The sequence below is a fragment of the Martes martes genome (genome assembly GCF_963455335.1).
Source record: "Martes martes genome assembly, chromosome: 5".
Lineage (NCBI taxonomy): Eukaryota > Metazoa > Chordata > Mammalia > Carnivora > Mustelidae > Martes > Martes martes.
In genome coordinates, this window is record NC_137892.1 from 120292913 (window position 1) to 120318322 (window position 25410).

The 25410-nt window shown below is 39.6% G+C and overlaps 1 protein-coding gene across 3 annotated transcripts in view; it reads left to right on the forward strand.

Annotated features, from left to right (window-relative positions):
• The window catches only part of GEMIN5 (gem nuclear organelle associated protein 5), a gene marked incomplete at its 5' end in the record, with an annotated part of 43293 nt that overhangs the window by 7480 nt on the left and 10403 nt on the right, over positions 1-25410 (forward strand). For 2 of the 3 annotated variants that reach the window (XM_080804088.1, XM_080804089.1), the window contains 15 exons: positions 316-481; positions 1367-1579; positions 2835-2920; positions 5565-5647; positions 6760-6896; positions 9422-9495; positions 10175-10356; positions 12530-12669; positions 13900-14071; positions 17502-17729; positions 19137-19250; positions 19716-19838; positions 21293-21388; positions 21806-21943; positions 23623-23770. In XM_080804088.1, the coding sequence (XP_080660214.1) occupies positions 316-481; positions 1367-1579; positions 2835-2920; positions 5565-5647; positions 6760-6896; positions 9422-9495; positions 10175-10356; positions 12530-12669; positions 13900-14071; positions 17502-17729; positions 19137-19250; positions 19716-19838; positions 21293-21388; positions 21806-21943; positions 23623-23770 (2100 nt within the window). Of the gene's footprint in view, positions 1-315; positions 482-1366; positions 1580-2834; positions 2921-5564; positions 5648-6759; positions 6897-9421; positions 9496-10174; positions 10357-12529; positions 12670-13899; positions 14072-17501; positions 17730-19136; positions 19251-19715; positions 19839-21289; positions 21389-21805; positions 21944-23622; positions 23771-25410 lie in introns of all 3 variants that reach the window. The other variant, XM_080804087.1, reaches the window with a different exon arrangement.

Consider the following 25410-nt stretch of genomic DNA (forward strand, 5'->3'; position numbering starts at 1 on the left):
CTGTTAGGAAAATCTGCTGCAAAGGTAATACAGTACATTCTTGTCATTCAGAAAGAACGTAGGAGCATAGGGAAGTACTATTCCGACCTCAATCTTCTCAAGTGACTAGAGTCCCTTCTCCACGGGCAGTGGTTCCTTGTATTGTGTGGGTTCTTTCTGAGCTATTTTGTGCATTTTTCAGGATATGCAGTTTCTTCTCCTTAAAAGAACAGTTAGCAGATTATTTTGCAACAGAGGGCCCCTACGCCCTGTCCCTAAATCACTCGTTTTCAGATCATTTGTGAAAGAGAACTCGTGCTTGTTTTTCCTTCACAGAGGCGAGTTGTTACTGTGGGATCTCACTCAGTCTTGGAGACGGAAATATACCCTCTTTAGTGCTTCATCAGAAGGGCAGAATCATTCAAGAATTGTATTTAACTTATGCCCTTTACAAACTGAGGATGACAAACAGCTGCTGCTTTCTACATCAATGGATAGAGATGTAAGAACTGCTTATTTTGCATTCAGCGTTGTAGAGCAGTGATTTATGACTTGGATGGGATTAGAGGGCTTTTCAAACCATCCGTCAGTTCTCATGCCCCACCTTAGACCCTTGAACCAATCTCAGAGTTACTGTTACTGCTCACCGCTAACTATGTCAACAGCAAAAGTATGGGGAAAGATGAGGAACCACCAAAATGCCTTTTTGTTAAAGCAGGTAGGATAAAAAATTGTACACGTGTCCAGGGAAGGATGTGTGAAATCATCATGCTCTGGCTTTAAAATATCTTTATCTATAGTTTAGGTAGAGAAATATCTGCTCTTCGTGAAATCTCCAAGAGAGGACTGGCTCAGTTGTTTTGCACTTATGCTAGGCTTATTTGACACACTGTTTTCTCCCAAGCCCCTCTGTTCAATAAGTGAAGATTAAATATGTAGCACTTTCCATTCCCCTGGGTATAAGATATTTTGTTGTTTTTTTTTTTTTTTTTTGAGATAGCTCCAGTCATTTTCCAGTGTCCTGAGGCCACCTTCATTCTTAGTTAGGGTTTGCCAAATGAGGAGATTACCAATACTATAATACTGTAGAATGGAAACGCCAGTGGATTCTGGGAAATGGGAGCCCTGGGTCTGGTTTATTCATTGTGTGACCCTAAATTCACTTGATATCACTGGGAATAAATGTATTCTAAGGTCCCTTTGACCTCTACAACTTACTGCTTTTTTTTTTTTAAATCTAAGGGATACTTTTTCTAATACCTACTGGAATAGTTAAATTACATTATTCTTACCCATTCTTGGAGTCTATCCAAATTGAGATGTTAATTCTTTTTCCAGTTTCTCTGATCTTTTTTTATATTTAGACCCTAACCCTTGATCTTTTCAGGTAAAATGTTGGGACATGGCCACCCTTGAGTGCTGCTGGACCCTACCTTCCCTCGGTGGGTTTGCCTATAGCCTAGCTTTCTCTCCTGTGGACATGGGCTGTTTGGCCATAGGTGTTGGGGATGGCATGATCCGCATATGGAATACACTGTCCATCAAGAACAACTACGATGTGAAAAATTTTTGGCAGGGTGTCAAGTCCAAGGTTACAGCGGTAAGGATGATTTCTTTGAGCTTGCTCTGAACTTTTTTCCAAATAAGAAATTCTTGTAGTAAGAAATTAAAAATGATCTGGATGTGCATTCATAGAAGATAAATTTAAGTTATAATACAAAACATATTGAATGGTATCAAACTATTAAAAATGTTATGTGGCTCTTTCTTTGATGTGGAAAGGTGTTGATTCATGGAAAGTGAAAATTATAAAACATGAAATGCAGATTACACAACTATATATGTTTTTTGTTTTCTCTATTTAGTCTAAAAGCAATAAATGTTTGGTTAAAAGGAAAACCGTTCAGAATTGTCAAGTCACTATGTTGTACACCTGAAGCTAATTATAACATTGTATGTCAACTATACTTCAATAAAAAAATAATAACAGGGACTCCTAGGTAGCATAGTTGGTTAAGTGTCTGACTCTTGGTTTCAGCTCAGGTTGGGATCTCAGGGTCCTGAGATCCAGCCCCATGCAGGCACTCGGCGTTCAGTGCAGAATCTGCTTGAGATTCTCTCTCTCTCAAACAAATAAATCTTTAAAAAAATAATAAAATAATACCAACATAATAGCAACAGAAAAAAAGAAAACCAAACTGTTTAGAAGTGTAGATCGCAAAAAATCATCCTACCCTCCACTCTGTTCTCCCACTTTTTTTTTTTTTTAAAGATTTTATTTATTTATTTATCAGAGAGACAGAGAGTATAGGCAGGCAGAGTAGCAGGCAGAGGCAGAGGGAGAAACAAGCTCCTCGCTGAGCAGGGAGCCTGATGTGGGACTCGATCCCAGGACACTGGGATCATGATCTGAGCTAAGACTGCCGCTTAACCAACTGATCCACCCAGGTGTCCCTATTCTCCCACTAGTATAAAGCAGAGAACCACTGTTGCAGATTATATTAATAGACTCCTATTTTCTAAAGTATTATGGAATCTTTTCTCCCCACTCAACAGTGTATCATGCACGTCATTTAAATGTTTGAGCCTATTTTTGTTTTTTTCAACTGTATATATTTAGCTTTATTCACAAAAAAAAACCTGGAAAGATACAAAATTGGCAATGGGGTGTTCAGATGGTGGGCTTACCAGTGACTTTTACTTTGCTTTATTGCTTCGCTTGTTTTAAATAATGAGAATTTGTTGCTTTTAAATTTAGAAGATACCAAGAGCAAGAAAGTTGTGCATTTGAATACTCAAAGGATAACCCAATGGTTCCCTTGACAGTTTTGCCCCTCTCCTCCTGTGTTTTGTAGCTATGCTGGCACCCAGCCAAGGAAGGCTGCTTAGCTTTTGGGACTGATGACGGGAAAGTGGGATTGTATGACACCTACTCCAACAAGTAAGAAATAGAGTGTTTGACCCACTGACCATAATGTCATTGATGGAGTTAATTTTGATGCATAAACCTGGATGTACATCAGAATTGGCCTGGGAAACAGCTTTAAGATCCTGGCTGTGAGACTTGACACTTAACAACTTGGATTTTTATTTTTTTAAAATTTTTTCAGGTGATAGTGATTCACGCTTTCGGACCTGTGGTTACCACGAAAATAAATCATTTGCTTTTGCTCTCCTTCAGCTTTTCTTACAGAAGTTTTCAGGTGTCCGTGAACACTGAAAGCCTAGTACAAAGAACAGTTCTGTGCCTTCCACCTAGACTCACCATTAGTTAACATTTTGCCATTTTGCCATACTTCCACAGTTAAAATTACAGTAATTCCATAATATGATCTAATATCCAGTCCATATACACTTTTCTTCAGTTGAGCCAAAAATGTTTTCCCTAGCTATTTTTTTTTCAAATTAATTTCAATTAGGGTTCAACCCATTGCATTTTGTTATGTCTCTTTAGTCCCTCTTACTCTAAAAGAGCACCCCCACTTCTTTCCATAACATTGCCTTTTCAGTTTGAAGATACCAGATAAGTTTTTGGTGAGAATATTCTACATTTTGGGCTTACCTAGTTATTTCTTTGTGGTGATTTCTAACTCATTTCAGTACTCCCCATATTCCCTGCAAGCTGGAAGTTATATCTAGAGTTTCATTGTCCATTCCAGTAGTCTTTCGCCACAGGTGACTATTGGGCTGTGCTATAAGTGAAAATACACTCGAATTCAAAGACAGCCTCCCACCTCCTCTAAAATGTAAAATATCTCAATAATTATTTTATTTTGATATTTTAAAAGATAATACTTTTGTATATTGAGCTAGATAAAATATACTATTGAAATTTAATTTCACCTATTTCTTTTGCTTCTTTGAATGTGGCTATAAGAAAGCTTTAAGTTGCATATGTGGCTCATCTGTATGGCTCACTTTATGAATCTGTTAACACACAGCTATCCTAGATGCTTGATTAGATTCCAGACCTACGCTGTTCATTTTGGTAGCCCCAAAATTCTATTTATAGTTAAAATAATTAAAATTAAATCAAATTAGAAGTTAAGTTCCTTGTTTCTCCCAAGCCACATTTCGGGTGCACAAGGCCCAGTGCTTATTGAACAGCACTGTTCTAAACCAGGGATTGGAGAGCCACAGCTCATGACTTAAGAATGGTTCTACGTTTTTAAATTATTGGGGGAAAAAACCAAATGACTACTATTTCATGACATGAAAATTACACGGAATTCAGATTTCAATGTCCACAGATAAAGCGTTATCAGAACCCAGCCACACTCATTTGTTTACACCTTATCGGAGGCTGCTTTCATAGCACCAGAGCACAGTGAGAGGAGATGGGTACTGGCTGGCCCTTTTCAGGCTAAGTTTGCCAATCCCTATTCTAGATCATTCATTTCTAAGTAAGAATTATTAACTACACTGCAGAGGCAACCTTTTTTATATGCAATTTTTTAAGTACATACATAAAACCTATATGCAGTCAGTTACTGCATTTTCTGTTCTGCAGTTAACTCCATTTTTTAATTCTCAAAAAATAATAATATACTATTTCAAAGGGGCACTGAAGAAAATAAAACCAGATTTCAATTTAAATAGCTCTGTGTCTTCACAAAATTATTGACTAATTCTATTAAATTAATATCTAATGGTTATTACAAGCTAAATATCCAAACACACACAGGAATGGTGTATAGTAGGAGGAAGGATGCTGCTGTAGATGTGCTGTTAGGCAGTATTCAGCCAGAACTACTTGTTCTATTTCTTTGAGCCCAAAGAAATTGGGGTTTATTGTCCAGAATGGTGATGATGCATGTGTCAGAAATGTGGAAGTAAATAAGTCAACAGCTAGTTTGGTCATAGGTTCTGGACCCCAGGAATTCTCACATACAGAGAACACAGTTTACGGTAAACGTAACGGCCATACCACCCTTTACTGACACCTCATGTGTCTTTAACCACCCCAGCCTTCCACATGATCCTCAAGAGCAAGATGTCTTCAGTCAAAAACTTTGAAATCAGACTTCTCTAAAATCTTGCCTTAGTTTAAGAATGTGATATTAATGACACGGTAAGCCTAAAATGACTTCTGGTCTTTTACTTGAAAGTGAGGTGGGTCCATCTGTATGATGGTAGCAGACACTTAGCAGTAACCTTAGTTCTGGGTTGAACAGTTCACATTTTCTGTCTTGTTCTGTTTTTCTCTAGTTGTAATAGCCTTTACCATACTTGTAACTACAGTAACATTAGAATATGTGACATTTAAGTGAAGTGGGCAACTGGGGGGAGAGGGGAAAAAATCCCAAACTGGTCCCACGGTGGGGAGAGGGGGTAGCGGGGAGGGATAACCTATTTTTCTGGGTAAAGTACTTTTGGGACTTAATCATTTTGGTGGCAGATACCATTCCATGGTATGTTATTTAAGGGCTGGCTTTTCCAAAATCAGCTATTTAGAGAAGGATACTGTCAAATTGTTTTTCTCTAGTATCAGCAACTAGTAGATATGAACGTTTTAGAAAAAGCTGAGTCTGTTTTCCACTGTGCCTTCTGTTTAAATTTCTGTTTGACATCCCCTTTCCCCCCAGACCTCCACAGATTTCTAGCACATATCATAAGAAGACTGTGTACACTTTAGCCTGGGGGCCACCACTACCCCCCATTTCGCTTGGTAAGTACCTGAGCCATTCTCTAGCAAACATGAGTGCATTTTCTTTCTTTCAGTTTAATTGTAAGATACTCAAGCTAGAAAGTCATAAATATTCTAGTACAGTGACTGCTTAGGCAGACTGCTATGTCTCCCCAAGGATCCATAAGGGTAGTCATAGCAGGTAATAAGTTAGAATCCATTCACCCATAATAAGAATCCCCAAACTCTAAAGCATCATTTGGTCTCTTCAAGCTGAATTTTTTTCATGGTGCATGTAGTTCCCTCATGCTGGCTTCTGGTGCCCAATCTAATGCTTTTTCACTTAAGTTTGCTATTTCTTTTTAATTTTATCAGAATTACAATGTTATTTGAGTACAGAAATGGAGTAATGATAATCTGTTTTCACCTACAGTTAAAGCACACTTAGAATTCCTCAAATGATCTCTTTTTGGCATCATTGTACTCTGACCCTTTACCTCTTCTTGCTTCTCGGCCTTATCTTTATTACCCCTAAAGTGATATCCATAGTAGTGGCAGTACACAGAGAAAATAATGTAAATCATCAGAACCCAGGCAGCATTGCAGTTGTAGGTCATTCCTTCATTCATTCAACAACTGTTTTCGTGGATCCTTGATTTGTGCCAGGCATAGTTCTAGCAGTGGTTGAAAATAAAACTTGTCCTTAAAGAAACCCACAAGAACCACTGTTTGCTTCTTAAAAGTCAACAAGAGGATTGCTGTAATACTAAACCATTGCTTTGAGGACAGCTCCTTATAGTTAGTCACAGGAAACCCATATGTTTAAATGCGCACAGAATGGAGCGCTCATTTCTGAAAGGAAAGGTGAATTCTCATAAACATTGTGAACATGTTTTTTTATCCCAGCTTTAATACCCATACAATTTGAATAGCAGAAGAATGGCTAAAACAAATATGCTGTATTATAAATATTACTATAGAATTAGTATATCTTTTTACTTCGCCCAACAACTGTGTTCATATGCAAGGAACAGTGACTTTATTCCAATGTGTTAATAAAATTCTTTTAAAACAACGCATAGTATGCTACAGTATAGCAACAAATAGTTAAGTTGATGAAATATGAAACTAATAAACTTTCTCATCTCCTATAGGAGGAGAAGGAGACAGACCTTCCCTTACTTTATACAGCTGTGGAGGGGAAGGGATTGTCTTACAGCATAACCCCTGGAAGCTTGGTGGAGAGGCCTATGATATCAACAAACTCATCAGGGACACCAATTCAATCAAAGTGAGTTCTTGTGGTCTAAAGTCTTCTCTGAATCTCTACATCTTCTTGCTTTCCCATCTTGCATAAAAATGCCATTATTAGAGATATCCATTATGCTAACAGATTTCTTAGATGTTCCTAAATGCATTAGTGAGTTTGTGATTTGTAATACGTAATGTAGAAATCTTAATCCCTGAGTAAACCAAGGAACTTAACCACACACACACACACACACACAAATAAAAGTTTTGTATCAATTGCCATGGTGATATATGATAAACATTCAGATCTTTTTCTGGCCAGCATCCTTTTCAGGCCAGCCACTTCCTCCATAGTGAGACTTTGATAAAAATTAATATGGTGACCAAGTGTGGCTGCAGAGTACTTTGCTCAAGACAGAATAACCATTTTATTTTTAATTTTTTAGTGAAATAATTAAAGAATTTACACAAAAATAATACATATAGTTCCCTTATATCCTTGACCCAGATACCCAAATTTAATCACTTTTGCCTTACCATTTTATCAATTTATCTATGCCAGAACTGTCTTTTGAAGTGAGACCGTAAATGTTGAAAGTTCCTTACTCCTGCAGGTGAGCATTTTTTTTAAAGATTTTATTTATTTATTTGACAGACAGAGATCACAAGTAGGCAGAGAGGCAGGCAGAGAGAGAGGAGGGAAAGCAGGCTCCCTGCTGAGCAAAGAGCCCGATATGGGGCTCGATCCCAGGACCCTGGGATCATGACCTGAGCCGAAGGCAGAGGCTTTAACCCACTGAGCCACCAAGGCACTCCAAATGAGCATTTTTATTGGCGCTTATTATTTTTGAATTTTTTTTTAAGATTTTATTTATTCATTTGACAGACAGAGATTACAAGTAGGCGGAGAGGCAAGCAGAGAGAGAGGAGGAAGCAGGCTCCCCGCTGAGCAGAGAGCCTGATGCGGGGCTCCATCCCAGGACCCTGGGATCATGACCTGAGCCGAAGGCAGAGGCTTTAACCCACTGAGCCACCCAGGGGCCCCTATTTTTGAATTTTTGAATAACAAAAATAACATTTAATCAAACTGATCTTTATCAACTGCATTCTGTCATTAAATATTATCTGAGCATTAACATACAGCAGTGAATAAAAGAGATAAAATTCCTGTTCTGAAAGAGCTTTTAGTTTTGTGGTTGAATATGTGCATCAGAATTTCATGCACTGAGGGGCACCTGGCTGACTCAGTCAGTGGAGCATGTGACTTTGTTTTTTTTCCAAGATTTATTTTTTCTTTTTTTTTTTTTCAAGATTTATTTTTTCTTTGAGAGTGAGCAAGAAAGAGACAACACAAGCAGGGAGAGGCAAACTCCCCACTGAGCCAGGGACTCGGTCCCAAGACTCCAGGATCATGAACTGAGCCAAAGGTAGACACTTAACCAACTGAGCACCACCCAGGCACCCCCCAGAGCATGTGCCTCTTGATCTCAGGGTTGTGGTGTCAAGCCCCATGTTGGGTATGGAGATTACCTAAAAATAAAAGCTTAAAGAAAGACTTCATACGGGGCACCTGGGTGGCTCAGTGGGTTGAGCCTCTGCCTTCGGCTCAGGTCATGATCTCAGGGTCCTGGGATCGAGCCCCGCATTGGGCTTTCTGCTTGGCTGGGAGCCTGCTTCTCTCTCTCTCTGCCTGCCTCTCTGCCTACTTGTAATATCTCTCTCTCTGTCAAGTAAATAAATAAAATCTTTAAAAAAAAAAAAAAAAGGCTTCATACAAGTAGTTTAGGCTGGAGTTAGAAATTTGGAATTCCTGGGGCACCTGGGTGGCTCAGTCGGTTAAGCATCCAACTCTTGATTTTGGCTCAGGTAATGATCTCGGGGTGATGAGATTGAGCCCTGCATCGGGCTCCATGCTGGGTGTGGAGCCTGCATGGGATTCTCTCTTTCCCTCCCCTCTGTCTCTCCCCAGCTGCTTGAGAGCTCACTCATTCTCTCTCTCTCTCTTTTAAAAAGAAAGAAAGAAATTTGGAATTCCTTCAGATGAATGGTAGCTGAAGAAGCTGTGGGCATATATGAAACGGTCTAAAGAGATAAGAAGACAAGAGGGTGTCCCTTGGTGAAACACCAACAGTTGGGAGAAAAAAAAGATGTAGAAGGAAAGAAACAGAAATAGGAAGAGAACCAGGGTAGTGTATATAAAGCTTTTGTTAAGGAGACATGACCCCCATGTTACCAAGCCAATGGACATGTTACCTTCTCTGCTGTGGGATAAAAATCATTTTAATGAAGTTCAAACGTAATGTAAATGAAGTTCATTTAATGAAGGTTAGATACTGTAAATTTTAATAATTACTGGCCTCTCTTTTTTGTCCCAATTAAGCAAATTAAATTAGAATGCTTGCTTTTAGTAACTCTTGTGGTAACTCTATGTAGGTTATTTACAGGTTGCATAATTAGAACATTTTAAACTCCAGGGATTTTTTTTCTCATGCCGTCACCATTGATTTGTAAGATACGCAGAGAGAACAGTGCTTTTAGTCAAGATTGGTTTGTTTTGCTTTCTAGTACAAATTGCCTGTACACACAGAGATCAGCTGGAAAGCAGATGGCAAAATCATGGCTCTTGGCAACGAAGACGGGTATGTATTTGTTTCTTTAAAAAAAAAAAACAAAATTATTTTATGCTTCACAAAATGCTCATCTACTGCACTGAACTGCCTAAATCTTCATTTTTTTAATGTAAGCCTGGGCAGAAATGCTTTTTAGACCTCACTGTGCTCTTTCTGATGTTGATCATAGCAAATAGTCCTAATTTAGCCATTGGTTCATTAATTCTATTTTAGCTTTTCCATAGCACCATTTGTCACAAGAGGCTGAGAAACACAACTTTACAGAGATTGTTAGGATTTTCTTTTCTTCTTTTTTTTTTTTTAAGTTTTATTTATTTGACACAGAGATAGAGAGTACAAGTAGGCAGAGCGGCAGGCAGAGGAAGAGGGAGAAGCAGGCTTTCCGCCGAGCAGGGAGCCCAATGCGGGGCTCGATCCCAGGACCCCAAGATCATGACCTGAGCCGAAGGCAGCCGCTTAACTGACTGAGCCACCCAGGCGCCCCTGTTGGGATTTTCTTAAAGCTGGATATACTTGTTGAAAGAACAACCTTTTGTTTCTAGTTCTCTGTAAGAGAACTTTGCAATGATAGATAGGGTTACCCTATTCCATTTCACCTTTATTTGAGTGATGGAATGAGGGAGATACCTGTTTGCATTAGACTGTAATTTGATCATCCGTCTTTCTTTTCATGTGTTTGCTATTCCAGATCAATAGAAATATTTCAGGTTCCCAACCTGAAACTGATATGCACCATCCAGCAGCATCACAAGCTTGTAAATACCATCAGCTGGCATCATGAGCATGGCAGTCAGCCGGAGCTGAGCTACCTGATGGCCTCTGGGTCCAACAATGCCGTCATTTATGTGCACAACCTAAAGACTGTCATAGGTAACTTTGGTTTCTTACACTGCTTTGCACTCTTTATACTCCAGCTACTTTGCATTCTAAGTTGTTTTGTTTTTTTTTAACTTGCTTTTTGGTATTAAAATGTTGTTCCTGTTGTTTTTTCTGCTTTCAAAAGTAACATATTCTTGGGGCGCCTGGTGGTTCAGTCTGTTAAGCATCTCCCTTTGGCTCAGATCATGATCCCAGGGCCAGGGATCAAGTCCTGCATTGGGCTCCCTTCTCAGGGGAGAAGCTGCTCCTCCCTCTCCCTCTGCCAGCCTCTCACCCTGCTTGTGCTCTCTCTCACTTTCTCTCAAATTAAATAAATAAAATCTTTAAAAAACAAAACAAAAGTAACATATTCTTCTTCATTAAAATAAGACAGGTGTCTGGGTGGCTCAGTCGGTTATACATCAGACTCTTGGTTTTGGCTCAGGTCATGATCTTGGGGTGGTGAGAGAGAGTCCACGTACATGGTTAAAAGAGCCCCTTTTTTAAACACAAAAGCAGTGAGATTACTTTTTTCCTAATTTCCTAATATGAAGAAATTAAAATCTAACACTACACTGTTTCCAGAATACTCCCAAGTGTGTACTGTCAGCCATAGTGAACATAGTTGACATTTTTATTTTCTCTAGAATTTTCCATAGTTTTCTGAGAATCCTTATCTGTAACAGCTACAAAAAGAAACAATTCTAGCAGTGGTTCCCTCAAGTTAAAAGCAATATGGAAAAACTATTAAAGTATAGACAGACTTTCCTAACAATGAGTAGTAGACATTGTATAAGTAATGAGCATGACACATTAGAAGGCTTTTCCTGGTCCTCATTATTAGTGGGATTCCAAATTAAGCATCCACTTTGGCAGAGGGTACTAACTTAACTGTTCAGAGCAATGTAGATGTTTGTTTACTTTAACACTAACATCTCCATTTGTTTTTTATTTCATATCTACTGAATAACAGAAAAAGACCAAAAAATGGCCAGAATCAGTATTACTTTATTTCAGGCTTAGAGGAAAGATGCAAGAATAATACAGAGAACTCTCATACACCCTCTCACACGTTCAATAACTGTTAACCTTTTGTCATAGTCATGTGGTTCTGTGTATGTGTGTGCCTGAGTACATATTTTTTCCGAACTGTTTATGTTGCATGCATCATGCCCCCATGTCCCTTAATATTTGTGTATTTTGTAAGAATAAGGATATTCCCTTACAATCTACAATTCCATTATGAACTTCAGTTAATTTAACAATATATATATAGTAGTTTAATCTACCATCCATATTCTTTTTTTTTTTTTTTTTTTTTAGATTTTATTTATTTATTTGACAGACAGAGATCACAAGTAGGCAGAGAGAGAGAAGGAAGCAGGCTCCCTGCTGAGCAGAGAGCCCAATGCGGGACTCAATCCCAGGACCCTGGGATCATGACCCGAGCCAAAAGCAGAGGCTTTAACCCACTGAGCCACCCAGGTTCCCGTCCACCATCCATATTCTAAGGGGTTTTTTGTGTTTTGTTTTGTTTTTTAAGATTTTATTTATTTATTTGTCAGAGAGATAGAGAGAGTACAGGCAGGCAGAGTGTCAGGCAGAGGCAGAAGGAGAAGCAGACTCCCTGCAGAGCAAGGAGGCCAATGTGGGACTCGATCCCAGGATGCTGGGATCATGATCTGAGCCAAAGGCAGCTGCTTAACTGACTGAGCTACCCAGGCATCCCTCATATTCTAGTTTTGCCAGCTGATCCAGCGATGTCCTTTATATCTAGAATAGTCTCTAAGCCTTTTCTTTTCTTTTTTAATCTTTTTAATACTGCCCTGTTATTTTGTAGATGTCCCCTTAGTCTGGGATAGTCTGGTATGAAAATATGATGAAATTCACATTCTGTATCTTCAGCTACCATAAAAGTGATGATACATCCTTCTTGATATTACATGCAAAAGATACTATTTTCATTTTGGTGGCTTTTAGAAAGACAGAATGACAGCTGATGCTTCTTGCGGTAAACCATGTGTGAGGTACTGCTTACGTGCCCATTGTCTTAACCAATAAATAATACTGCCTGCTGAAAGTCATCTAGAAAGCACATGGCAAAATCTTGACTCTCCATGTTAACTCCGCTGTGTCTTTTTGTTGTTGCTGTTGGTAGAAATGACATCTTCCGCTTGTCTCTTAGAGAGCAATCCTGAAACTCCAGTGACCATTACAGAGCCCTACCGGACCCTGTCAGGGCACACAGCCAAGATTACCAGTGTGGCATGGAGCCCACATCATGATGGAAGGCTGGTATCTGCTTCCTACGATGGTACAGCTCAGGTACTATTGTGTCCTTGATTCTGTAGGTTCTTTACTATATACGCTAACTGGAACTCTTTCCTCTTTTCCCCCAGCTGTGTATATTTTTAGCCTGGCCATTATCTTCTACAGAAAGGGGTATTCTGAGCTTTAGAAGGCATTTTAGTTCATCCCACATATCTGAGCCCTTGGCAGGCTAAGATTGGGTTTTGGGGTTTTGTTTTTATTTTTGTTTTATTTAGATGACAGGGAAAGTATTGATAAGAACTATTTTTTAACATTTCATTCTTACTGTCATATGATGGATTAAATTGATGTGAGAAGCACTTGGTCCTGTTTTTAAACACAGAAAAGGGGGCTATAAATCAATAACAGTTTTTAATGATAAACTGGTGAGTCGAAAATCTTCAGACTGGAAAAAATAAAGATGAGATGCCAAGCCAGAGCTATGAGGTAGGACTTTCAGATACCGAACCAGAACAGACGTGAGGAACTGGAGAGCTAATCTCTGATGGATGTCCATCTCAGTGTTGAGTTGTGACCGACAACTCAACTATTTGTGCAACTATTTGCACAAAGCTAGGAACCAGGAAGGGCTGCCCTCTGTGAAATGGAGATGGGGTAATTCAAGAAACAGTAAGGAAATTGATAATCTCACAGAGATGGGGACAAAAGAATCACCTGTGAGAAATCAGAATCATACACATGCCCTACACATGCAAGTATAGGCTCTAAATTAAAATTCTCTTCATGAGGGGTGCCTGGGTGGCTCAGTGGGTTAAGCCTCAGCCTTCAGCTCAGGTCATGGTGTCAGAGTCCTGGGATTGAGCCCTGCATCAGGCTCTCCACTCAGCGGGGAGCTTGCTTCCCCCTCTGCCTGCCTCTCTACCTGCTTGTAATCTCTCTCTCTGTCAAATAAATAAATAAAATCTTTAAAAAAAAAATTCTCTTCATGACATCAGACTCCCCAGCCCAAAAAACATAGAATGCTCATTTAGTACAGTGAAATCCATAGGGCACCAGTAGAAGCCCATTCAGAATCATCCCCATAAGAATGTCTCTATATCCCAGAATGCATAAGCCTTCTACAAGAAAAAATATTTCTAAAGTTTGAACTCCTAAGAGAAAATAATAAATCATAAGGGGAAATAAGAGTATACATATTTTTTAAAAATCTTTTTTAACTTAAATCCCCCAATGTAATAGATTAACCAGAATTGATCTATGTTATTGTGTGACTTCGGGTTTTAGGTGTGGGATACTCTCCGAGAAGAGCCTCTTTGCAATTTCCGAGGACATCGAGGTCGACTGCTTTGTGTGGCATGGTCCCCACTGGATCCAGACTGCATCTACTCAGGGGCAGATGACTTCTGTGTGTACAAATGGCTTACTTCCATGCAAGAACATTCCCGCCCTCCTCAAGGTCAGTCAGAACCAGCAGCCTGTATGCTTGTCTAATTCCCTTTCTCCCTTCCTCAGTAATTGAGTTGATCAAGGTCAAGAAAAGAGGACATTCCTGTAGAGTCGCAGTGATAGTATGGCTTGGGTTGCCTTCCTAACCAAAGAATGCAGCCATGAGGACAACATACAAATACTAATGATTTATACCTAGCACCCTGATCTTGGTTTCTATGTATCATTTTCTGTTAAAAGAGACCAACCAGAGCTTCTTAGAGAAATGCCTAATTCCGGGTTGGGAAAGGAAAAAATAAGATATGGGCCTGGAACATCATCTGGTGCCAGAAAGGAAGGAGGTGCTCAAAAACTGAGATATATCAAGAGGACAAAGAAGCCAGCTCGCAGGGGCTCCCACTAACCAAATCTGGGACAGTCTAAACTTGAAAATAGTGAGAAAAAGAATTCCATTTCTGGCAGTCAAAGATCAAGGTGCCAACTTGCCCACCTGCCATAAACAGCTAGAAAACTAGACAGAGGGGCGGGACGCCTGGGTGGCCCAGTCAGTTAAGCGTCTGCCTTTGGCCCAGGTCATGATCCCAGAGTCCTGGGATCAAGCCCCACATTGGGCTCCCTGCACAGCAAGGAGCCTGCTTCTCTCTTTGCTGCTCCCCCTGCTTGTTCTTTCTTTCTCTCTGTCAAATAGATAAATAAAATCTTTTTTAAAAAAACTAGACAGAATAATATACAAGTAAAAATGATCCAAATAAATGAAAAGATATATCCATATTAAAAATTTATAAAAGAATGCTTATAGCAGGGGCGCCTGGGTGGCTCAGTCGTTAAGCATCTGCCTTTGGCTCAGGTCATGATCCCAGGGTCCCGGGATGAAGCCCCACATCGGGCTTTCTGCTCAGGGAAGCCTGCTTCTCCCTCTCCCACTACCCTGCTTGTGTTCCCTCTCTCGCTGTGTCTCTCTCTGTCAAATAAATAAATAAAATATTTTTCAAAATAAATAAATAAATAAAAGAATGCTTATAGCAGCTTTATCTGTAATCGCCACAAACTAAAAACAACCCACAAGCCCATCAGCTGGTAAATAAACTATGGTCTGTCCCTAGAGTGGAATTCTACTCAGCTATAAAAAGAAAGTAACTACTGATAAAAACAACAGTATGGATGAATCCCCAGAAATGTTACACTGAGCAGAAGACACTGGGCCCAAAAGACTATATGCTGTATAATTCTAATGTACAATAGAAAATACTATCATAGGGGCACCTGGGTGGCTCAGTGGGTTAAAGCCGCTGCCTTCGGCTCAGGTCATGATCCCAGGGTCCTGGGATCGAGCCCTGCATCGGGCTCTCTGCTCAGTGGGGAGCCTGCTTCCTCCCTTCTCTCTCTGCCTGCCTCTCTGCCTACTTGTGATCTGTCAAATTAAAAAAAAAAAAAAAGTACAATCATATATAATACAAAATTCTAAAACAGGTGAAACTATAGTGACAGCAGATGAGTGACTGCCTGGGATTCAGAGAGTGCATCTTACTGCAAAGAGGCAGGAGGGAATGTTTTGAGAGAATAGAAATATTTCATATTTTATTTGTGGTGGTGAGTTACATGATTACACATCTGTCAAAACTCACCAGAGTATTAAAAAGTGGGTATAGTATGTTAAACTATACCTTAATAAAGATGACTTTTAAAAAAGCAAAGGATAAAGGCCTTAAAACTTAGAAAGTAGGGGCGCCTTGTGTGGCTCAGTCGGTTGAGTATCTGCCTTTGCCTCGGGTACTGATCCCAGGGTCCTGGGATGGAGCCTTGCATCATCAGCCTCCCGCTCAGTGGGAAGCCTGCTTCTCCCTCTCCCTCTGCCCTTTCCTCCCATTCATGTGCTCTCTCTCTCTCAGAGAAACAAAATCTTTAAAAATATATATACTTAGAAAATAAATAAGTAGGGGCTCCTGGGTGGCTCAGTCGTTAAGCGTCTGCCTTCGGCTCAGGTCATGATCCCAGGGTCCTGGGATTGAGCCCCGAATCAGGCTTCCTGCTCAGTGGGGAGCCTGCTTCTCCCTCTCCCACTCCCTCTGATTGTATTCCCTTTCTCGCTGTGTCTCTATCAAATGAATAAATAAAATCTTAAAAAAAAAAGTAAATAAATAATAATCAATTAAAACAAAATGGGAATCCATGAGTCCATATTGAGGGAAAAAAAAATGAAGGTCTAAATAAATGGGGAGAAACAAAAACTCTTATTCATAATAGAATGCCAACTAATAAATGTAGAATGAATAATGGAATCAGCAAATTACCATTCAGCAGTCAGTCATCACAGTAACATTTTGTGGTCCAGAAACATCAATGGAGGGGCGCCTGGGTGGCTCAGTCGATTGAGCGTCTGCCTTCAGCTCGGGTCATGATCCCAGGGTCCTGGGATAGAGCCCTGCATCAGGCTCTCTGCTCATCAGGGAGCCTGCTTCTCCCTCTCCCTCTCCCTCTGCCTGCCACTCTGCCTACTTATGATTGTGTGTGTGTGTGTGTGTGTGTGTGTGTGTGTGTCAAATAAATTAAAAAAAAAGAAAGAAAGAAAGAAAGAAAGAAACATCAATGGATCCGAAAACTAGTGGATGCAAATACTTAGTAATTACAAAGGAAAAATGATTTTTCAAGGAGAAACCTGTAAGACACCCCCTTAACCAGGTGGTGAAAGTAAACAATCCAATAATGAGACAAAAATTTTGTGCTATCTCCAATATTGTACTGACAGCATCACTCCTATGTATGCCAGCCCAAAATGCAAAACGTAAATTTAATCATGACAAACATCTTGCAGTGGGGGAAATCAACAAAGTAACTGTCCTGTAATTTTTATAGGACAAGTTTCAAGGCATGAAAGTTTAAGGAAAACAAGCCTGTCTCTGGCTGAGGGAAACTAAAGAGGCATAACAAGCAAGAACATTGTGTAATCCTGGATTGTTTCCTTTTGCTATAAAAGACATTATCCGTACATTTGGCAGAACTTGAATACAGTATGTAGAGTAGACAGCAGTAATGTATTGATGTTAGTTTCTTGATTCTAATGGCTGTGCTGTAGTAATGCAGGAGAATGTCCCTCTGTATAGAATACATACTATAAGTGTTCAAGGTTAATTGGGCATCATATTAATGATTTAATGAAATCCTGCAAGGGTTTGGTTACCATGTTGATAATACAGCTCTAAAAACTTATTGGGAAGGAAGGGAAATGGTGAGAACACTATCAAAAAGAAGAGTGATGAAGTTTTGGAGATATCTCCTAGAGTGCTTTTAACCAAGAATATATATTTTATCTATAGCCATCCCACCTTGAATGCACCCGATCTCCTCTGATCTCGGAGGCTAAGTGGGGCTGGGCCTGGTTAGTACTGGGATGGGAGAATACATATTTTAGTCTGTCCTTGTCTTAACTGTGATTCCTCTAGGTAAGAAAAGTATTGAATTAGAGAAAAAGAGGCTCTCTCAACCTAAGCCAAAGCCCAAAAAGAAGAAAAAGCCCACCTCAAGAGCTCCTGTAAAGCAGGAAGTATACGACGGAAATGAAGACGAGAGCATCAGGGAGAGCTCAGGACCTGTTGAGAATGGCGTGTCAGACCAGGAGGGTGAAGAGGAAGCCCGGGAGCCAGAGTTCCCCAGTGGCGTTGCCTCAGTGGGTATGTGGCCAAATCCTGTGTTTCACAGACTCTGGGAGTTAGCAGGCATATCCAGCAGACTAAGCCAGGTCCTTACTCAGTTTGAAACTTCACTGCTTTTGACCTACGTACTGTCCCATCCCTTTAACTTAGGTTGTATCTTTGGTGCCGTCAGAAACTGCATTAGTTTCTTAAAGAGTTGTTTTAAGCCTCTAAACCTCTGAAGTGTTAAAGGGAATCTGGTGGAAGCCTAAGATAGAAATAGTGAAGGTCTTCAGAAAACACTTCTTACTAACTTGGGCAGAACAAGACTATGGGACAAAGTGAAACCAGGGGTGTCTATCCATAGAAACATATATGGAAGAAGTTTTCCCAGTCCCAGATGTCTAGGACATCTAGACAGTTACTGAAAGAAACCACTGTTGTGTACAAATATCTAGCCTAGAAGCTACCACCACTCTGGGAACTCACAAGTTCTCACCCTTCATAACTGGGTTTGTACCTAGTGTGTCTGTGTTGTTGTTTCTGAAAAAAATACATGAGTTAGGTTCTTCTGATTTGGTAAGCTATCATGGCAGTTAGATTTCTCACAGAACAGTTTTTCAGGGCTTTGTCACTAATTTCTAATGTAGTCTGTTTCTAGTTTGAAGAGAAAAAGTGTTACTGGATGAAATTTTAGTACTTTAATTCTTTTTTTATATGTTTACCTTCAAGTTGTGGTGCCTATGACCTATTAAAATGATTAAAGAGCAAAAAGTATAAATAGAAGCAGTGACTCATGTTTAATTCTAAAATGGAATATTTGGATGTGACAGAATTAAAATGGCCAAAGTCTATGGTACAGATACATCCAGACCCTTTCCATCCCAAGGAACGGCTGTTGGACTCATAATTTAGGAAAATAAAGAGCTAAAAGTTTAATGGGTTTATTTATTTATTTTTTTTAGGCTCATCAAAATACCTCTTTATCACAAAATGGTTGCACAAAGTATCCTTCACCCCTATAGATCAACAGCTGGGCTTTTTTTCTTTTTTAAAGTTCATAGTTTTGTGTCCTCAGGATTGTGACTCCATATCACATACCCTTAATATTCTCTATTGTAATTAAACATGCAATTAGTACTTTGTCATCTAAATAGATAAGAAGTGTTGTGCCATCTGAGCAAAGTTTCAGAACTCCTAGGCCTGTGGTATAAAACTGTGGGGGCTAGAAACAACTTCTTAGACCAATTAGTCAGAGTTCCTAGAATAGACAGTTTATGAGGTGGGAAAAGGAAGACTACACATGTTTCCTTTCCAAAGTATCTTGTCTCCTACTATGGAATACATAAAATCACACTATTAATCCTAGTATACTTCTTAATTATTAAAAAGAACTAGATTCTGCATTGTCCTCCAAACTTTTTTTCTTTATCCCCCATGATGTAGCTTCTAGAGAACCAGTTACCTGCGCCCCGGTTTCATTAGGCTTTGAAAAGTCAAAAGTCACTGTTAATAACAAAGTCACTTTACTGAAGAAGGAGCCACCTAAAGAGAAGCCAGGTTGGTGTCTAATGATTAAAATATTTTGTGAAAGCACCCTCAGATATCACATGCAACCTCAAACTCCAAAGTGTTTGGTTCTTATTGTTGTTGGTTTTTTGTTGGGGTTTTTGTTTTTTCAGGTTTAAAGTATTTGTTTGTTGATTTGATTGTTTCCATTTTGGGTCATGTTTTTAAAGAGCTTTAACACTTAAACAACTTTAAACACTTTTTAATGTTTTCCTGGCAAAGTGTCATTTTGCAGCTGTTGATAATGCTTCACAGGGTGTTCACAACGACTTGTGTGTGTGTGTGTGTTGTAAACACTGCCCCCAGCTAATTTAACTTGAAAGTCTTTGTAGGCATAGGAATTTTTCTGAGGCCCAGCAGTATCCTTTCAGTAGGTTACTGTCACACAGTGGCCATCTAGTTTTATGATTCTGGTCAGCTCTTCTTCAGGCAGTCTGTATTTTTATTACATTTCAGAATCCTTAACCAAGAAGCGAAAAACTCGTTCCATGCTTCCACTGACTACCAGCCTGGACCACAGGTCCAAGGAGGAGCTTCATCAGGACTGTTTGGTATTAGCAACTGCAAAACACTCCAAAGGTACAAAAACAGACTTCCTTGGCCCATCCTTAGTCTTCTGGGAACTAGCACATAAGAGGTGCTCGTATATTTGTTGAATGAATGTGCAAATCAATGCCTAAAACTGTTTGTATTTCTACATTCTCTTCCAGGTTTCCCTCCCCACCCAGACTGCAATGCCAGGCTCCCCATTCTGATCCCACTGTCAGCACTCCCCAGTGACTTTGAGAGGCAGTGCTCTGATTTATTGTTATAAATTGAGTTGTTACCAGCCATCTGTGTGCCAGAATTTGTGTGATGGCTTAAATAGCTCAGCATGAGTCAATTCCTTCAACTATCTTTTCCCCAGGAAACAGTATCTTCATGTAGGGGAAAAAAAAATCTTGCTTATTAGAAATATACCCATAAGATGGCAGTTCCTTTTTTAGAATTTTGGTGGAAGTTTTTTTTTAGGAAAATAAAGAGCTAAAAGTTTAATGTTTTTTTTTTTTTTTTTTAGGCTCATCAAAATACCTCTTTATCACAAAATGGTTGCCCTCATTCAGTGCCTATTATTTTGATATTTGAGCAACTATATATTTTTTTAATTTTGCATTTTACATATTAAAACAGGATACATATGATAAAATGATACTCAGAGATTCAAAAAGAATGTAGATCTTTTTTTATATTCCCTGATACCTACTTCTCCCATTTCCTCTCAAGGCCACACTATTACCAGTTTCTGTCTCTCTCCAGGAATATTTTATGCTCTTCTTATATACATAACCTTCTTTAGGAGACTTTTTGATGACTTCCTATAACTTAATACACCTAATCATATAGTTTTACATTATTAACCTTACTGGAAAATTGCTCATGTGACTTTTTTAAAAACAGAATGAATACTGAATCCCTCCGTGGTAGATCCTAGTGAATGTTAAGGATATTTGTTAGTTTTTTTGTTTTGTTTTCTACTGTATTTAAAATACATGTTGGGGTGCCTGGGTGGCTCAGTGGGTTAAAGCCTCTACCTTCGGCTCAGGTCATGATCCCTGGGTCCTGGGATCGAGGCCTGCATCGGGCTCTCTGCTTGGCGGGGAGCCTGCTTCCTCCTCTCTCTCTGCCTGCTTCTCTGCCTACTTGTGGTCTCTGTCTGTCAAATAAATAAATAAAATCTTTAAAAATAAATAAATAAAGTAAAATAAAATACATGTTGAATTTGGGGTTTGCTTTTTATATCCCTTTTTCCCCCAAATCTTTATTTGAGCAATCTGTAAACTAAATTATCTCATTGGATTTTGCCAAGGCTGAGTTTAACAAACTCAAAGTATTCTCCTATTTTGCTACCCTTGTAACCAGCAGGGGTCTCTGTTAGGGTAAACAAGGTCCCAAGACTCTTCTTTTCACTCTCTGAAATGGGTGTTCTGGACATATATTTGGAGAATTGGACAGAAAACAGTAACCTCATTTTCTTTGTCTTTTTGAATTAGCAGAGCTAAACGAGGAGGTGTCTGCTGATCTTGAGGAAAGATTTCACCTGGGGCTTTTCACAGACCGGGGGGCTCTGTATAGAATGATTGAAGTTGAAGGTGAGGCAAGTCCAGTCAGCATAACGCAGTCTGTCTTTATGCTTTCCTAACTCCTTATCCGTACCTTAACTTTATGCTTTCCTAACATCCTGGAACATCCTAATGGCTCATTTTACATGTCAACTAACTAGGTTTTGAGCTCCCTGGTCTGCATATTCCCATACACCCCTTGCATCTGTCCTAGGACCCGGAACATGCAGCGTTCACTGTGAGTGTAAGTGAAAGTGAGCATGTGGACGAGGGACTGAGTGGGCCTCACACCACATTATGAACACTCTGGGAGATGACTCTCCCATCAGCCAGCAACAGCATATTCTGGGAGTTTGTTCCTCTTTCATCCAGCCTTTCCTACTCTAGAAGTCTGTGTCGACAGAGGTTTCTGAAACATTTTCCCAACATTCTCTCTCCTCCAAACAGGAAAAGGTCACTTGGAAAATGGCCACCCCGAGTTATTTCACCAGCTTATGCTTTGGAAAGGAGATCTACAAGGTGTTCTTCAGACTGCAGCAGAAAGAGGGGAGCTGACAGACAGTCTTGTGGCTATGGCGCCAGTTGGTATGTTCTTCTCAACAACAGTGCTATCACCTTGAGGTTAAGTCCACTAAAGATGGACACTCTTCCAGCGCCTGGGTGGCTCAGTCGGTTAAGTGTCTGCCTTCAGCTCAGGTCATGATCTTGGGGTCCTGGGATAGAGCCCCATATCAGGCTCCCTGCTCCACTGGGCCTCTACTTCTCCTCCCTCTGCAACCCCACCCCCACCCCTAGGCTCATGCTCTCTCACACACGTTCTCTCTCAAATATATAAAATCTTTTAAAAAGATGAATCCTCTCTTGCAGGACAGCTTGGTCTGGCCTTAACCTTAACTTAGCAATTCTCGGTGTGGGAAATAACCGTACTCACACATGCAAAATGACAAGTATACATGGGCTATCATTATAGCAGTATTTGTAATAGCAAAAGATCATAAGAACCTCTCTGTCCATCAGGAAGAGACCGGTTAAATCTCATACCTCTAGACAGTAGAAGCTCCTATGAAAGAATGAGGCAACTCTATGCATTCTAATATGGAACGGAGCTCCAAAGTGTAGTAAGTAAAAAGAATCAAAGTGTAGATGCACAACAATATTTACTACTCTGAAAAAAAAAAATTTACTACTCTGTCATTTATATTTAAATGTGTCTTCACAAACTATTTCAAAAGGTTTCAAAAGAAACTAGTAATAATGGTTTTCTCCAGGGAAAGAAATCTGGACAAGTTTGGGTGGGGAGATGCCAGGACAACAGGGAAAGCTTTTATGCCATGCCCAGTTTTTAACTGTATTCAAGTATACTATATATATATAAAGAGAGGGAGAGAGAAGTACACAGGTCATTGTCGTGACTGACAATGAATTTCACAAACTTGAATGCGCCCTTATAACCGGCACCCATATCAAGAAGTGTAACACTGGGGCGCCTGGGTGGCTCAGTGGGTTAAAGCCGCTGCCTTCAGCTCAGGTCATGATCCCAGCGTCCTGGGATCGAGCCCCGCATGGGGCTCTCTGCTCAGCGGGGAGCCTGCTTCCTCCCTTCTCTCTCTGCCTGCCTCTCTGCCTACTTGTGATCTGTCTGTCAAATAAAGAAATAAAATCTTTAAAAAAAAAAAAAAAAAAAAGAAGTGTAACACTGCCAGCACTCTGGAAGCTTCTCTCATGCTGCTTTTCAGTTAGTCTCCACACACCCCAACAAGGGTAATCACTGTTCTGACATCCATACTCTTTTGTACCTTTTGAATTTTACACTATTTTATATGTGTTATAGAATCAAAGAAGAAATTGATGTTTTAAAATGTGGAATTTGGGGGACGCCTGAGTGGCTCAGTTGGTTAAGCGGCTGCCTTTGGCTCGGGTCATGATCCCAGGGTCCTGGGATAGAGTCCCACATCAGGCTCCTTGCTCAGCGGGGAGCCTGCTTCTCCCTCTGCCTCTGCCTGCTTTTCTGTCTGCCTGTGCTCACTCTCTCTGACAAATAAATAAGATCTTTAAATAATAAATAAATAAATAAATAAAATGTGGAATTTGGGAGAGTAGATGAAGCAGATGATCTGTAATGGCAACTTAATTAGAATCTAAATGTTGTACTTAATGCAGTTACTAAAACCAAGGCATTTTCAACCCAGATGTCTGTATGTGCTTTTTTTTTCCCCTTAACCTGATTTTTATTCAACCACCTTTTTTTTTTTTTCCCCCAAAAGCTGGCTACCATGTGTGGCTGTGGGCCGTGGAAGCTTTTGCCAAACAGCTGTGTTTTCAAGATCAGTATGTCAAGGCTGCCTCTCACCTACTTTCTATCCACAAAGTATATGAAGCTGTAGAGCTGCTCAAGTCAAACCATTTCTACAGGTTTGTATGACCCTGCAGTTGAACCAATAGCTGGACAAAATGTGAAATTCATCGCTAAACAGCTCTGCTTACTGATAACCAGCACAAACCTCTGTTTTGTAATCAAACATACAGAAATATGCATACACTAGTTTAACAAACATTAATGCACCCACAACCTGTACTCAACAAATGTTAATTTTTATCAGTGTTTGCCACTGATTGTTTTTTCAGAACTTCTTTATCCCTAAAGTAACACAAATAGAGAAAACAGTGTAAGACAAATGGGACAGGATCTTGCCAACCACCCCAAAAAGCTCCCCATGCCCCCAGTTTTAAGTATAACATTCCAGATTTGGTTGAATTGCCTTTCTCCAATTCTGTCCTCATCCCTTCTCTAGAAATACCACTCTGCTGAGATTGGTATGAATCCTTCCTATCCAAGTTATTACACTTCCACTATAATAACGTTTTTAAGTAGTGATAAACAAAAGAAATGGAATATTTCTTGGAAACAACATACAACTGGGTCTTGTTTTTATCCAGTCTGATGGTTTCTGTCTTTTAATTAGAGTGTGTAGGTCATTTACAATTAATGTAAATATTAGTGCGATTAAAATTTACCATCTTGCTACTTGTCCCATCTATTATTTGTTCATTTTGTCTTTTCCTGCTTTCTTTTGAATCAATTGAATATATTTTTATCTCTGGCTTATTAGCTATACTCCTATTCATTTATTTTAGGGTTGCTTGACAGCTTGTGATGATTACCATTTTTAATTTATCACAGTTCACTTTCAAATAATATTTTATTACTTCTTATAGACAATGTATTTCTTTCCTTCCTCCCTGTCCTTTCTGCTGTTGTCATGTATTTGACATCTTACAGCCCCACATTACACTATTAGAATTTTTGCTTTAACCTGTCAGCTTTTTTTAACCGTCTTTTTATATAATTTTTTATTAATTTTAAAATGCTTTTTTTAGTATTTGCCCGTATATGTATCATTCTCTTATATAGGTCCAAGGTTCTAATTGCTATCAGCTCCTTCTTGACCTGAACAAGATCTTCACTCTTATAGTGGGATTCTTCTGGCAACCAATTCTACCAACTTGTTTGTCTATAAAAGCCTTTAATTTTGCCTTCATTTTAAAGGATCTTCCTCTGGCAGTTTTTGTCTTTCACGGCATCAGAGATGACATTGTTTTCTCTTATGTTGATTTTGACTTGACTACTGCATTTAATCTCACCCTTTTATATAGGAACTATGTCATTTTTCTCTTACTGTTTTTAGGACTTTCTCCATCACTGATTTTTAGCCATTTGATGTGATGGCTTTGAGGAGACTTTCTTTTTCTTTATTCTGTCTTGGTCTTTCTTTAGAACACATTGAACTCTGTTTTAGAGAGCATTAAAGTTGCTATGGACCTGGGGAGCCTGAGTGGCTCAGTCGGCTAAGCAGCTGATTTCAGCTCAGGTCATGATTGTAGAGTCCTGGGATCGAGCCCCATGTCAGGGTTCCCTGCTCAGTGAGGAGTCTGCTTCTCCCTCTCTCTCTGCCCCTCCCACAGCTCATGCTCGCTCGCTCGCTCACTCACTCCTTCAAATAAATAAAATCTTTAAAAGTTGCTCTGGATCAGCTTGATCTTTCCATGGCTTG